The sequence below is a fragment of the Onthophagus taurus genome, chromosome 5, assembly GCF_036711975.1.
Source record: "Onthophagus taurus isolate NC chromosome 5, IU_Otau_3.0, whole genome shotgun sequence".
NCBI classification, from domain to species: domain Eukaryota; kingdom Metazoa; phylum Arthropoda; class Insecta; order Coleoptera; family Scarabaeidae; genus Onthophagus; species Onthophagus taurus.
In genome coordinates, this window is record NC_091970.1 from 6208138 (window position 1) to 6225331 (window position 17194).

The 17194-nt window shown below is 29.0% G+C and overlaps 1 protein-coding gene across 2 annotated transcripts in view; it reads left to right on the top strand.

The window, feature by feature from the left end:
• Positions 1 to 17194, top strand: part of LOC111426592 (Ca[2+]-channel protein alpha[[1]] subunit T) — a 94335-nt gene that overhangs the window by 65552 nt on the left and 11589 nt on the right. Inside the window, exons 12-17 of one of the 2 annotated variants that reach the window (XM_071195778.1) lie at positions 5881 to 6084; positions 6995 to 7142; positions 8030 to 8320; positions 11397 to 11591; positions 11649 to 12170; positions 12258 to 12410. In XM_071195778.1, the coding sequence (XP_071051879.1) occupies positions 5881 to 6084; positions 6995 to 7142; positions 8030 to 8320; positions 11397 to 11591; positions 11649 to 12170; positions 12258 to 12410 (1513 nt within the window). Of the gene's footprint in view, positions 1 to 5880; positions 6085 to 6994; positions 7143 to 7748; positions 7915 to 8029; positions 8321 to 11396; positions 11592 to 11648; positions 12171 to 12257; positions 12411 to 17194 lie in introns of both variants that reach the window. The other variant, XM_071195779.1, reaches the window with a different exon arrangement.

Genomic DNA, 17194 nt, shown 5'->3' on the forward strand with positions numbered 1-17194 from the left:
TTTTTGACACTTTTAGGTTATACGAAAATGTAGGTTTTGTTTCAAAATTTTTTTTCTCAATATTTTTCCAATCCAACCCAACAATTATTATGCATCATTTTAAAGAGAAAGCTTTGAGCTTTAATTTAAAATAAGTCTCATTCCTTAATTTCAATAAACACGGCTTCCAGGAATTTTTAAATTAGCATCTTTTTTGACACTTTTAGGTTATACGAAAATGTAGGTTTTGTTTCAACATTTTTTTTCTCAATATTTTTCCAATACAACCCAACAATTATTATACATCATTTTAAAGAGAAAGCTTTGAGCTTTAAGTTAAAATAAGTTTCATTCCTTAATTTCAATAAACACGGCTTCCAGGAATTTTTAAATTAACTTTTTTTTTTACACTTTTAGGTTATACGAAAATGTAAGGTTCTTTTTCAACATTTTTTTTCTCAATATTTTTCCAATACAATCCAACAATTATTATACATCATTTTAAAGAGAAAGCTTTGAGCTTTAATTTAAAATAAGTCGCATTCCTTAATTTCAATAAACACGGCTTCCAGGAATTTGTAAATTAACTGGTTTTTGACACTTTTAGGTTGTATGAAAGTGTAAGTTTTGTTTCAACATTTTTTTTCTCAATATTTTTCCAATCCAACCCAACCATTATTATACATCATTTTAAAGAGAAAGCTTTGAGCTTTAATTTAAAATAAGTTTCATTCCTTAATTTCAATAAATACGGCTTTAAGGAATTTTTAAATTAGCATCGTTTTTAACACTTTTAGGTTATACGAAAATGTAGGTTTTGTTTCAACATTTTTTTTCTCAATATTTTTCCAATCCAACCCAACAATTATTATACATCGTTTTAAAGAGAAAGCTTTGAGCTTTAATTTAAAATAAGTTTCATTCCTTAATTTCAATAAATACGGCTTTAAGGAATTTTTAAATTAGCATCGTTTTTAACACTTTTAGGTTATACGAAAATGTAGGTTTTGTTTCAACATTTTTTTTCTCAATATTTTTCCAATCCAACCCAACAATTATTATGGATCATTTTGAAGAGAAAGCTTTGAGCTTTAATTTAAAATAAGTTTCATTCCTTAATTTCAATAAATACGGCTTTAAGGAATTTTTAAATTAGCATCGTTTTTAACACTTTTAGGTTATACGAAAATGTAGGTTTTGTTTCAACATTTTTTTTCTCAATATTTTTCCAATACAACCCAACAATTATTATACATCATTTTAAAGAGAAAGCTTTGAGCTTTAATTTAAAATAAGTTTCATTCCTTAATTTCAATAAACACAGCTTCCAGGAATTTTTAAATTGGCGTCTTTTTTGACACTTAGGTTGTACGAAAATGTAGGTTTTGTTTCAACATTTTTTTTCTCAATATTTTTCCAATCCAAACCAACCATTATTATACATCATTTTAAAGAGAAAGCTTTGAGCTTTAATTTAAAATAAGTTTCATTCCTTAATTTCAATAAATACGGCTTTAAGGAATTTTTAAATTAGCATCGTTTTTGACACTTTTAGGTTATACGAAAATGTAGGTTTTGTTTCAACATTTTTTTTCTCAATATTTTTCCAATCCAACCCAACAATTATTATGGATCATTTTAAAGAGAAAGCTTTGAGCTTTAATTTAAAATAAATTTCATTCCTTAATTTCAATAAACACGGCTTCCAGGAATTTTTAAATTAACTTTTTTTTTGACACTTTTAGGTTATACGAAAATATAAGGTTCTTTTTCAACATTTTTTTTCTCAATATTTTTCCAATCCAACCCAACAATTATTATACATCATTTTAAAGAGAAAGCTTTGAGCTTTAATTTAAAATAAGTTTCATTCCTTAATTTCAATAAACACAGCTTCCAGGAATTTTTAAATTAACTTTTTTTTTGACACTTAGGTTATACGAAAATGTAAGGTTCTTTTTCAACATTTTTTTTCTCAATATTTTTCCAATACAACCCAAGAATTATTATACATCATTTTAAAGAGAAAGCTTTGAGCTTTAATTTAAAATAAGTTTCATTCCTTAATTTCAATAAATACGGCTTTAAGGAATTTTTAAATTAGCATCGTTTTTGACACTTTTAGGTTATACGAAAATGTAGGTTTTGTTTCAACATTTTTTTTCTCAATATTTTTCCAATCCAACCCAACAATTATTATACATCATTTTAAAGAGAAAGCTTTGAGCTTTAATATAAAATAAGTCTCATTCCTTAATTTCAATAAACACGGCTTCCAGGAATTTTTAAATTGGCATCTTTTTTGACACTTTTAGGTTGTACGAAAATGTAGGTTTTGTTTCAACATTTTTTTTCTCAATATTTTTCCAATCCAACCCAACCATTATTATACATCATTTTAAAGAGAAAGCTTTGAGCTTTAATTTAAAATAAGTTTCATTCCTTAATTTCAATAAATACGGCTTTAAGGAATTTTGAAATTAGCATCGTTTTTAACACTTTTAGGTTATACGAAAATGTAGGTTTTGTTTCAACATTTTTTTTCTCAATATTTTTCCAATCCAACCCAATAATTATTATGGATCATTTTAAAGAGAAAGCTTTGAACTTTAATTTAAAATAAGTTTCATTCCTTAATTTCAATAAACACGGCTTCCAGGAATTTTTAAATTAACTTTTTTTTTTACACTTTTAGGTTATACGAAAATGTAAGGTTTTTTTTCAACATTTTTTTTCTCAATATTTTTCCAATACAACCCAACAATTATTATACATAATTTTAAAGAAAAAGCTTTGAGCTTTAATTTAAAATAAGTTTCATTCCTTAATTTCAATAAACACGGCTTCCAGGAATTTTTAAATTAACTTGTTTTTTGACACTTTTAGGTTATACGAAAATGTAGGTTTTGTTTCAACATTTTTTTTCTCAATATTTTTCCAATCCAACCCAATAATTATTATGGATCATTTTAAAGAGAAAGCTTTGAACTTTAATTTAAAATAAGTTTCATTCCTTAATTTCAATAAACACGGCTTCCAGGAATTTTTAAATTAACTTTTTTTTTTACACTTTTAGGTTATACGAAAATGTAAGGTTTTTTTTCAACATTTTTTCTCTCAATATTTTTCCAATACAACCCAACAATTATTATACATAATTTTAAAGAAAAAGCTTTGAGCTTTAATTTAAAATAAGTTTCATTCCTTAATTTCAATAAACACGGCTTCCAGGAATTTTTAAATTAACTTGTTTTTTGACACTTTTAGGTTATACGAAAATGTAGGTTTTGTTTCAAAATTTTTTTTCTCAATATTTTTCCAATACAACCCAACAATTATTATGCATCATTTTAAAGAGAAAGCTTTGAGCTTTAATTTAAAATAAGTCTCATTCCTTAATTTCAATAAACACGGCTTCCAGGAATTTTTAAATTAGCATCTTTTTTGACACTTTTAGGTTATACGAAATTTTAAGGTTCTTTTTCAACATTTTTTTTCTCAATATTTTTCCAATACAACCCAACAATTATTATACATCATTTTAAAGAGAAAGCTTTGAGCTTTAAGTTAAAATAAGTTTCATTCCTTAATTTCAATAAACACGGCTTCCAGGAATTTTTAAATTAACTTTTTTTTTTACACTTTTAGGTTATACGAAAATGTAAGGTTCTTTTTCAACATTTTTTTTCTCAATATTTTTCCAATACAATCCAACAATTATTATACATCATTTTAAAGAGAAAGCTTTGAGCTTTAATTTAAAATAAGTTTCATTCCTTAATTTCAATAAATACGGCTTCCAGGAATTTTTAAATTAGCATCTTTTTTGACACTTTTAGGTTATACGAAAATGTAAGGTATTTTTCAACATTTTTTTTCTCAATATTTTTCCAATCCAACCCAACAATTATTATACATCATTTTAAAGAGAAAGCTTTGATCTTTAATTTAAAATAAGTTTCATTCCTTAATTTCAATAAATACGGCTTTAAGGAATTTTTAAATTAGCATCGTTTTTGACACTTTTAGGTTATACGAAAATGTAGGTTTTGTTTCAACATTTTTTTTCTCAATATTTTTCCAATCCAACCCAACAATTATTATGGATCATTTTAAAGAGAAAGCTTTGAGCTTTAATTTAAAATAAATTTCATTCCTTAATTTCAATAAACACGGCTTCCAGGAATTTTTAAATTAACTTTTTTTTTGACACTTTTAGGTTATACGAAAATATAAGGTTCTTTTTCAACATTTTTTTTCTCAATATTTTTCCAATCCAACCCAACAATTATTATACATCATTTTAAAGAGAAAGCTTTGAGCTTTAATTTAAAATAAGTTTCATTCCTTAATTTCAATAAACACAGCTTCCAGGAATTTTTAAATTAACTTTTTTTTTGACACTTTTAGGTTATACGAAAATGTAAGGTTCTTTTTCAACATTTTTTTTCTCAATATTTTTCCAATACAACCCAAGAATTATTATACATCATTTTAAAGAGAAAGCTTTGAGCTTTAATTTAAAATAAGTTTCATTCCTTAATTTCAATAAATACGGCTTTAAGGAATTTTTAAATTAGCATCGTTTTTGACACTTTTAGGTTATACGAAAATGTAGGTTTTGTTTCAACATTTTTTTTCTCAATATTTTTCCAATCCAACCCAACAATTATTATACATCATTTTAAAGAGAAAGCTTTGAGCTTTAATATAAAATAAGTCTCATTCCTTAATTTCAATAAACACGGCTTCCACGAATTTTTAAATTGGCATCTTTTTTGACACTTTTAGGTTGTACGAAAATGTAGGTTTTGTTTCAACATTTTTTTTCTCAATATTTTTCCAATCCAACCCAACCATTATTATACATCATTTTAAAGAGAAAGCTTTGAGCTTTAATTTAAAATAAGTTTCATTCCTTAATTTCAATAAATACGGCTTTAAGGAATTTTTAAATTAGCATCGTTTTTAACACTTTTAGGTTATACGAAAATGTAGGTTTTGTTTCAACATTTTTTTTCTCAATATTTTTCCAATCCAACCCAATAATTATTATGGATCATTTTAAAGAGAAAGCTTTGAACTTTAATTTAAAATAAGTTTCATTCCTTAATTTCAATAAACACGGCTTCCAGGAATTTTTAAATTAACTTTTTTTTTGACACTTTTAGGTTATACGAAAATGTAAGGTTTTATTTCAACTTTTCTTTTCTCAATATTTTTCCAATCCAACCCAACAATTATTATACATCATTTTAAAGAGAAAGCTTTGAGCTTTAATTTAAAATAAGTTTCATTCCTTAATTTCAATAAACACGGCTTCCAGGAATTTTTAAATTAACTTTTTTTTTGACACTTTTAGGTTATACGAAAATGTAAGGTTCTTTTTCAACATTTTTTTTCTCAATATTTTTTCAATACAACCCAACAATTATTATACATCATTTTAAAGAGAAAGCTTTGAGCTTTAATTTAAAATAAGTTTAATTCCTTAATTTCAATAAATACGGCTTTAAGGAATTTTTAAATTAGCATCGTTTTTGACACTTTTAGGTTATACGAAAATGTAGGTTTTGTTTCAACATTTTTTTTCTCAATATTTTTCCAATCCAACCCAACCATTATTATACATCATTTTAAAGAGGAAGCTTTGAGCTTTAATTTAAAATTAGTTTCATTCCTTAATTTCAATAAATCCAGCTTCCAGGAATTTTTAAATTAGGATTTTTCTTGACAAAATGTGTTACTTATTTTCTAACGTAATAAAGAATTTATTATTCTCTTGGGACACAAAGGGTTATCTTTGACATTATGAAAGATTTCTTTATATTAATGAGTCAAAATCAATTAATGTTATTATTAATTAAATTAATATTCATTTAAACATTTATTTTTTTTTAGTGCCATCGAATTATTTCAAAAATATATGGGAGACGCCCATACAGACTCAGGACTATCAGTTTTAAGAACTTTCCGCCTGCTAAGAATCTTAAAACTGGTGCGATTCATGCCGAATTTGCGCCGACAACTCTTCGTCATGTTAAGAACGATGGACAACGTCGCGGTTTTCTTTTCATTATTAATACTCTTCATTTTTATATTCAGGTAAGTTCGTTGAATTAACCCAAAAAAGGAAAAGCAATGATAATAAAAATTTGCTGTACATAGCTTTAATTATCTACATCATACATCATTCTTGTACATAAATTACTTTTTAAAATGATTATAGGGATTAATTATTTAATAGATGGGTTATTAGATTTTTTTGCAGGGTTCATGATTAATTAAGAAATAAAGGGGTGGCAATTCAGTGATTTTAACATAAAAAACGAATTTAAACGTGAATTGTATATAGATTAAAATGATTAATTAAAATGAATTAATTAAATTAAATTTGATTGTTGTTGCAGAATGTGCAAAAGTCTTAAATAAAAAAAATTAAATGAATTAAATAATTTAGGCTTTTGGGCATCGCTGTAAATAAATAAGCAACATAGAATAGTAAATAGCCTATCTGTATATACGCTACCTACTTAAATACTTTGTACATAAAAAAAACACTCATTTCTTCATACATAGACGGTTATGTGTGTTTTATTTTAATTTTTCGTTTTTATTTTTGTTTAATTGGGTTGATGCGTTGTGGACACTGCAAAACACCTTTCCTATCTCTTTACTTCTGCCTGTCCCTGTTTTTATATAAAACGCGTTAAAACGTTTTTTTGGTATCTGCACTTTTGTACATACTCTTTATTTCCGGCTTTAGAGAAACACAACGTTTTTTCCTTCCAGGAATTTTCGCACATCCAATTAATAACAAGAATGCCCCAAAAAGGTGTACATACATGTTTGTACATACACTTAAAATTAATGATTATTAGTTACTCATTAACATATATGTGAAAAAAAAAATAATTAAGATTGACACACGAGTCCGGACGTTCAGATGAACACAGTCTCATTTTCAGGAACTGAAAATAAAACTGATTCGGGTTTTCTCGAAATTTTTTTCTAGTATCCTCGGTATGAACCTGTTCGGTTGCAAATTTTGCGACACCGTGGACAAGGGTAAGAGGGAAGGGAAGTGCAAAACTGATGATGATGAGGAGAAAGACCGCAAAAATTTTGATTCCCTCCTCTGGGCTATCGTTACAGTTTTTCAGGTAACGCCTCGTCTTTCAAAAATTACCCCAAATAAAGTTTTAAATCAATTTACAAAAAAAAAACCGAAAAAATCATCCCAATTTTTAGTTTTGTGAAGCAATAAATGTTCATTAATTAATCCATAATAACAATAAATGTTCAAAAAAATCCGTCGTCTTCAAAAAACAGGTACGTTTTTTAATTTATGCACGAATTCTTTGTTGTTTTTTGCAATTTCTCTTTTAATTGACTTTCTTTGCAGCAACGAATCTGTGGCGCATGTTAAGTGTTTTCTCGGTGTTTCTAAACTTTGAGCTCTAAAAAGTTTTAGACGAAATTGTCACCCCTGTTTTAACAGAGCAAAAAAAGCAGCATTTTTTAAATTGATCGAAAGAAACACATCCTTTTTCGTTAAATAAAAATTGTAGTAAAAAATAACACTAATTATTTAATTATTAATTAAATTTGATTATTACTTTCTGTAGAAAAGTTACAAAATGTAACTTTTTAGTTTTAGATTAGATGTTTTTGGGACTATTTTTGTTTTAACTCGCTTTATATAAAAAAAAAAGAAATTAAAAAGGAGGAAAGCAAAAAACGTGACTTGTTTTGGGTTCTTTTAACAGCATCCTCGGCATGTACCTGTTTGGCGGTAAGTTTTGCAAGTACATTGACGAGAACAAGGAGATTAAGGATTGCGACTGTCAAATGATCATGTCTAAAGACAAGCGGTGCGAGTGCGACCGCAAGCACTTCAACAACATCCTCTGGGCGACGGTCACAGTGTTTCAAGTGAGATCACAAAAATATCTTTCTTTCCACCAACAACATTAACCCCACACCCACTAACCCCACGAAACAAATAAACACATTTTTCCCAACATTAAAACTTTTTTATGTTAAATAGATTTTGACTCAAGAAGATTGGAACATGGTGCTTTCAAACGGAATGGCAAAAACATCTCATTGGGCTGCGTTGTACTTTGTCGCATTAATGACTTTCGGAAATTATGTTCTTTTTAATTTATTGGTAGCTATTTTGGTGGAAGGTTTTAGTTCGGAAAGAAACGAACGAAGAGAGAGGGAGCAAAGAGAAATTGCCAGGAGGAAAATGTCTTGTATGTTAGAAGCTAGTCTACGAGGAAGCAGCGAAGATTCTAGCAAATCATTCTCAAGTTCTGGCAGCAGTTTTGTTCAGGTAAAATAAATACAATACAGTTAAACCTCGATATAACAAAATATTTTTGACCAACTTGCGTTATTCCCAATATAAGAAGGCAAGTACAATATAAGAAGTACAATATAACTTCCCCTATTGAATGTGTCAAACTTTAAATTCCTTCGACAGCACAGCTGCCTCGGTTTCTAACACATTGAGCGCCGTGTGTCCACCGGTGGAGATTTTTTGTTTACTTCCAGGGCCAATGTGACCACCGGTGGACACGATGTTATGTTCATTTTAGGAACGCGTGGTGCCTGGAAGTAAGCATGGTTAACTTGGACCGAGCAGATTAAGTTATTTAGATAGTTTTACATGATAACTTTCTATAGGAATTAAAGAAATACAATTTTTGACGAAAAGTATTTAAATATTAAATTAATTCATGTTATTAATGGAAAGAGTCGGGAATCGGAGCTTTTCACAAAAAAACATTTAGACCAAAATTTGTAGCAAATTTTATTCTTAACAATATTGCTCTCTTGCTCTTTTGCTCTTAGAGGCGTCAATATTGAGAAAAACACAAAAATATGAAAATTTGAAGAATTTGTTGCATTTCAACTTATTAATGGTAAAATCGGAAATCGGAGCTTTTCACAATAAAACTTTTAGAACCTAAGTTGTAGCAAATTTGATTCCTAACAATATTGCTCTCTTGCACTTTTGGTCTGAGATGCGTCAATATTGAGAAAAACACAAAAATATGAAAATTTCATGAATTTCTTGCTTTTTCAAGTTATTAATGGTAAAATCGGAGCTTTTCACAAAAAAACTTTTAGAACAAAAGTTGTAAAAACATTTATTCTTAACAATATTGCTCTCTTGCACTTTTGCTTTCAGAGATGCGTCAATATCGAGGTAGATACGAAAATTTGCGAATCATGAACGCTTGCGAATCGGAGCTTGCTATAAGAAAAACTTTTAGAACAAAAGTTGTGGCAAATTTTATTGTTAACAATATTGCTCTCTTGTACTTTTGCTCTTAAATGCGTCAATATCGAGATAGATACGAAAATATGAAAATTTGATGAATTTGTTGCTTTTTCACGTGATTAAAGGTAACCCTTAGGAATCGCAGTATGTTACAAAAAAACTTTTAGCACAAAAGTTGTAGCAAATTTTATTGTAAACAATATTGCTCTCTTGCACTTTTGCTTTTAGATACGTCAATATCGAGATAGATACGAAAATATGAAAATTTGATGAATTTGTTGCTTTTTCACGTGATTAAAGGTAATCCTTAGAAATCGCAGTATGTTACAAAAAAACTTTTAGCACAAAAGTTGTAGCAAATTTTATTGTAAACAATATTGCTCTCTTGCACTTTTGCTCTTAGATACGTCAATATCGAGATAGATACGAAAATATGAAAATTTGATGAGTTTGTTGCTTTTTCACGTGATTAAAGGTAATCCTTAGAAATCGCACTATGTTACAAAAAAACTTTTAGCACAAAAGTTGTAGCAAATTTTATTGTAAACAATATTGCTCTCTTGCACTTTTGCTCTTAGATACGTCAATATCGAGATAGATACGAAAATATGAAAATTTGATGAGTTTGTTGCTTTTTCACGTGATTAAAGGTAATCCTTAGAAATCGCAGTATGTTTCAAAAAAACTTTTAGCACAAAAGTTGTAGCAAATTTTATTGTTAACAATATTGCTCTCTTGCACTTTTGCTCTTAAATGCGTCAATATCGAGGTAGATACGAAAATATGAAAATTTGATGAATTTGTTGCTTTTTCACGTGATTAAAGGTAATCCTTAGAAATCGCAGTATGTTACAAAAAAACTTTTAGCACAAAAGTTGTAGCAAATTTTATTGTAAACAATATTGCTCTCTTGCACTTTTGCTCTTAGATACGTCAATATCGAGGTAGATACGAAAATATGAAAATTTGATGTATTTGTTGCTTTTTCACGTGATTAAAGGTGATCCTTAGAAATCGCAGTATGTTTCAAAAAAACTTTTAGCACAAAAGTTGTAGCAAATTTTATTGTTAACAATATTGCTCTCTTGTACTTTTGCTCTTAAATGCGTCAATATCGAGGTAGATACGAAAATATGAAAATTTGATGAATTTGTTGTTTTTTCACGTGATTAAAGGTAATCCTTAGAAATCGCAGTATGTTTCAAAAAAACTTTTAGCACAAAAGTTGTAGCAAATTTTATTGTTAACAATATTCCTCTCTTGCACTTTTGCTCTTAGATACGTCAATATCGAGATAGATACGAAAATATGAAAATTTGATGAGTTTGTTGCTTTTTCACGTGATTAAAAGTAATCCTTAGAAATCGCAGTATGTTTCAAAAAAACTTTTAGCACAAAAGTTGTAGCAAATTTTATTGTTAACAATATTGCTCTCTTGCACTTTTGCTCTTAGATACGTCAATATCGAGATAGATACGAAAATATACAAATTTTATGAATTTATTGCTCTTTCAAATTATTAAAGGTAACAGTTGAGAATCGGAGCTTGTTATAAGAAAACTTTTATAACAAAAATTGTTGCAAATTTTATTGTTAACAATAATGCTCTCTTGCACTTTTGCTCTTAGTTACGTCAATATCGAGATAGATACGAAAATATGAAAATTTGATGAATTTGTTGCTTTTTCACGTGATTAAAGGTAACCCTTAGAAATCGCAGTATGTTACAAAAAAACTTTTAGCACAAAAGTTGTAGCAAATTTTATTGTAAACAGTATTGCTCTCTTGCACTTTTGCTCTTAGATACGTCAATATCGAGATAGATACGAAAATATGAAAATTTGATGAATTTGTTGTTCTTTCAAGTTATTAAAGGTAACACTTGAGAATGGGAGCTCAAAAATGAGCAAAAGAATGACCAAGTCAGCAGCCTGTAGGAGAGAAAACAACTTACAACGCTAATCAACAACAAAAAATCTTGGTCCCAGAATAGAAAACACTCTATGGTGGCCACGCGGCGCTCAACGTGCTAATTAATATATTATTGTTGAAAACCGTATTAGTCCGTTATATTGAGGTTGTACTGTAGTTTCAAAATTTATCTCAAATAATTCTCATAAAGGATGTAAGAAAAAATTGTTGGAGATCCGCCGAAGAACTCCGAAAACTCCACTATTACGACATAAACAACCCGATAAAAACCCAAGCTTACGAGTACTTCGACTGCAGAGACCCCAAACTCAAAGAGTGCTGCTCAGAAGACCCAAAATGTAACATCCAAAAAGAATCAAAAATGCTCAAACAACCATCAAGACAAGTATTAATAAAAAAAATTTATCTTTACATCCTTATTATTATAATTCATTACTTTTAGACCTCACCACCAATTATAACTCACACAGCGGCAACCCCTCAAGATTCACCCAGCACAACCTTAGAAGATTTCCCCGAATTTAAATACAGCGTAACTCCCGTAGGTGATATATTTTCATCACCCAGCTCAGAGTCTCAATTGGCAATAATTGAATCATCTCAGTCAAGCCAAAATAAATCATCCCCGATGTGCAGCTTACTCAAACCGCCGACTTTATCGCCACCCCCGAAAATTTTTAAGCAATTCGAGCGCCCACCTGATGATTGCAAAATGTTAACCTCGAAGATTATTACGCATAACGAACGAATCGGCTCGAAACGATTAACTTATTCCGAAAAAATAACGATTCCTCAACCGAAAGAAATCGAGAAGAAAGAAATACAAAGGAAAAGTTCGTGGAAATTAGGATCTAGACCGAGTTTGAGGAAAAAGAAAAATCGGAGTGGGTCGGACTCGGATGCGGCCCCTTTAAATAATGGCCGTGATCACTCTCAATGTAATGGAGGAGGCGTGGCTAGACACGTAAGTTTTTTTTCTTAATTATATTTTTGAAAATTTGCTGTAATAACCGTTTGGTTTGGAGTGGTTTAAACAAATCGCCTGTTATAGGCGAGTTTACGAAATGACTCCCTACTTCAATCGACGATCCAACGAATTCAAAATGATACTCAAAAAGATGCACCCAATAATAAAAGTGCTAAAGGGCTAAGCCCGCAGAATTCTTTAAGAGGCAGGTCGAATACGTGCAGTTCTGTACCACAAGTAAGTTTTGCATGTAAATGGGTAAAGGACTACAAAAATGTTTATAATAAAAATAATACATTAACAATTATAATTTATGGACAAAATAATTAAGCTGATTCAAAAGTAATGTGTTTTTATGTAACAAGTATGACTCATATCTCATTACTCAACATTCCACAACATCATTGAGTTGAAAGTATAATAACTAAGGGTATTCGATTATCTTTCCCATCATATTAAATTTTGTCAAACATAATATAAACGTCTGATGATTTGCTCATTCTTACAAATTTAGCAAAAAGAATTCTGTAACTCAATAGAATTATTTGAAACTAGTTCTGACAAGCTTTAATTTTGAGCATACATGCAGAAATCGTCTGATAATTTGCGAATTCTTGCAAAATTAAGAAAAAAAGGAGCTTCCCAACCCAACAGAACTATTTGAAAAAATTCTGATAGCTTCCGATATGCGCAGAATACTGATTTACTTACAGCAAATTTACATACTTGCTTATGGTCAACAAAATTATTTGAAACACATTCTGACAAGTTCCAAGTAGCACCTAATTTCGAAAAGCCTTCAGAAATAACTTCCTCATGTTTGCAAATTTGAGATAATGAAGCTCTCCAACTCAATAGGAGTATTGGAAAATTTTTTGACAACTTCCAATATGTGCAAAATACTGATTTACGTATCAGAAACGTCTGATAACCTTTCAAATTTAGCAAAACAAGTTCTCTAACCCTACAAAATTATTTGAAACAAATTCTGACAAGTTATTCTAAAAAAACCTTCAGAAATAATTTGCTAATTTTTGAAAAATTTGGAAAAACAGCTTCCCAAACCAACAGATCTGTTAGAAAAAAAAGTCATAATTTGCAATATACATAGAGTACGGTAAAGAAGTTCTTCAAGTCAATTGAGTTATTGTAAACAAATTCTGACAAGTTGTAATAAGCTAAGAGTTCTGACAAACTTTCTTATGAATGTGTTTCTTTTATGTAACAAGTATGACTCATATTTCATTACTCAACATTCCACAACATCATTGAGTTGAAAGTATAATAACTAAGGATATTCGATTATCTTTCCCATCATCTTATCTAAGGTAATTTGCCTTAAAATTCTATCAAACATACTGGTAACATCTTGTAACCAGCTCATTCCTACAAGTTTAGAGAAAAAATTCCTCCTAGCCTAAGAAACTATTGGAAAAAAGTATACCAAACATACTGTAGACGTCTGATGATTTGCTCATTCTTACAAATTTAGCAAAAAGAATTCTGTTGCTTAATAGAATTATTAGAAACTAGTTCTGACAAGCTTTCAACATGCTTTAATTTTAAGCATACATGTAGAAATCGTCTGATAACTTGCGCATTTTTGCAAAATTAAAAAAAAGGGGCTCCCCAACCCAATAGAACTATTTAAAAAAATTCTGATAGTTTTCGATATGCGCAGAATACTGATTTACTTACAACAAATTTACATACTTGCTTATGTTATCAAATTTCCAATCCAATAAAATTATTGGTAATAAATTTTGACAATTTCAAATCAGCTCACAATTCTGAAAAAGATACAGGAGCTATCTGATATCTTGTTTATTTTAGCAAATTTAGAAAAAGAGAGTTCTTCATGCCAACAGAAATGTGGGAAAAGATACTGACAACTTCCAATATGCACAGAAGAGTATTGATTATTTTATTAATTTTCAAATTATCCAAAACGAGAGAGCTTTTTTTAAAGAGAACCTAACAAAATCTAACATAGACAACTTACAAAAGTATTAGGAAGTAATCTGACTACTTCAAACACGTGCAGAATACTGGTTTTCATGTCAAAAATGTCTGATAACTTGCTGATATTTTTAAATTTACAATAAAAGTTCTCCAAACCAACAAAATTATTTAAAACACATTCTGACAAGTTCAAAGTAGCACCTAATTTTGAAAAGCCTTCAGAAATAACTTCCTCATGTTTACAAATTTGAGATAATGAAGCTCTCCAACTCAATAGAAGTATTGGAAAATTTTTTGACAACTTCCAATATGTGCAAAATACTAATTTACGTAACAGAAATGTCTGATAACCTTTCAAATTTAGCAAAACAAGTTCTTCAACCCTACAGAATTATTTGAAACAAATTCTGACAAGTTATTCTAAAAAACTTTCAGAAATAATTTGCTAATTTTTGAAAAATTTGGAAAAACAGCTTCCCAAACCAACAGATCTGTTAGAAAAAAAAAGTCATAATTTGCAATATACACAGAGTATGGTAAAGAAGTTCTTCAAGTCAATTGAGTTATTGTAAACAAATTCTGACAAGTTGTAATAAGCTAAGATTTCTGACAAACTTTCTTATGAATGTGTTTCTTTTATGTAACAAGTATGACTCATATTTCGTTACTCAGCATTCCACAACATCATTGAGTTGAAAGTATAACAACTAAGGATATTCGATTATCTTTCCCATCATCTTATCTAAGGTAATTTGCTTTAAAATTCTATCAAACATACTGGTAACATCTTGTAACCAGCTCATTCCTACAAGTTTAGAGAAAAAATTCCTCCTAGCCTAAGAAACTATTGGAAAAAAGTATACCAAACATACTGTAGACGTCTGATGATTTACATACAAATTTACATACTTGCTTATGTTGTCAAATTTCTAATCCAATAAAATTATTGGTAATAAATTTTGACAATTTCAAATCAGCTCACAATTCTGAAAAAGATACAGGAGCTATCTGATATCTTGTTTATTTTAGCAAATTTGGAAAAAGAGAGTTCTTCATGCCAACAGAAATGTGGGAAAAGATACTGACAACTTCCAATATGCACAGAAGAGTATTGATTTTTTTTATTAATTTTTAAATTTTCCAAAACAAGAGTGCTCTTTTTAAAGAGAACCTAACAAAATCTAACATAGACAACTTACAAAAGTATTAGGAAATAATCTGACTACTTCAAACACGTGCAGAATACTGGTTTTCATGTCAAAAATGTCTGATAACTTGCTGATATTTTTAAATTTACAATAAAAGTTCTCCAAACCAACAAAATTATTTAATACACATTCTGACAAGTTCAAAGTAGCACCTAATTTTGAAAAGCCTTCAGAAATAACTTCCTCATGTTTACAAATTTGAGATAATGAAGCTCTCCAACTCAATAGAAGTATTGGAAAATTTTTTGACAACTTCCAATATGTGCAAAATACTGATTTACGTATCAGAAACGTCTGATAACCTTTTAAATTTAGCAAAACAAGTTCTTCAACCCTACAGAATTATTTGAAACAAATTCTGACAAGTTATTCTAAAAAACTTTCAGAAATAATTTGCTAATTTTTGAAAAATTTGGAAAAACAGCTTCCCAAACCAACAGATCTGTTAGAAAAAAAAAGTCATAATTTGCAATATACACAGAGTATGGTAAAGAAGTTCTTCAAGTCAATTGAGTTATTGTAAACAAATTCTGACAAGTTGTAATAAGCTAAGATTTCTGACAAACTTTCTTATGAATGTGTTTCTTTTATGTAACAAGTATGACTCATATTTCGTTACTCAGCATTCCACAACATCATTGAGTTGAAAGTATAACAACTAAGGATATTCGATTATCTTTCCCATCATCTTATCTAAGGTAATTTGCTTTAAAATTCTATCAAACATACTGGTAACATCTTGTAACCAGCTCATTCCTACAAGTTTAGAGAAAAAATTCCTCCTAGCCTAAGAAACTATTGGAAAAAAGTATACCAAACATACTGTAGACGTCTGATGATTTGCTCATTCTTACAAATTTAGCAAACAGAATTCTGTTACTTAATAGAATTATTAGAAACTAGTTCTGACAAGCTTCCAACATGCTTTAATTTTGAGCATACATGTAGAAATCGTCTGATAACTTGCGCATTTTTGCAAAATTAAGAAAAAAAGAGCTCCCCAACCTAATAGAACTATTTGAAAAAATTCTGATAGTTTTCGATATGCGCAGAATACTGATTTACTTACAACAAATTTACATACTTGCTTATGTTGTCAAATTTTAAATCCAATAAAATTATTGGTAATAAATTTTGACAATTTCAAATCAGCTCACAATTCTGAAAAAGATACAGGAGCTATCTGATATCTTGTTTATTTTAGCAAATTTGGAAAAAGAGAGTTCTTCATGCCAACAGAAATGTGGGAAAAGATACTGACAACTTCCAATATACACAGAAGAGTATTGATTTTTTTATTAATTTTCAAATTTTCCAAAACGAGGGTGCTCTTTTTAAAGAGAACCTAACAAAATCTAACATAGACAACTTACAAAAGTATTAGGAAATAATCTGACTACTTCAAACACGAGCAGAATACTGGTTTTCATGTCAAAAATGTCTGATAACTTGCTTATTTTTTTCAAATTTACAATAAAAGTTCTCCAACCCAACAAAATTATTTAAAACACATTTTGACAAGTTCAAAGTAGCACATAACAAAGAGTGATCATTTATATTGCTCAAAAGAAATCAGTACAAAGAATGTGATCAAGAATATCTAGAATATTAATGTCAACAATAAGCTCAAGAGACTTAAGTAACTTTACCCAATATTATCTGAGGTCATTGATTTGATCAGGTGAACTATTCTGGCATTATCCAGTCATTGTACTCCTCCACAACCTGAGACTATCGGTAGTAATAAGGCATTCTGATCTTTACAGTATACAGAATAATCTAAGATTCCAGTTATTTTACACTATACATCCTCTTAGGCAACATTGCATTCCTACTAGGGATGCAAACGAT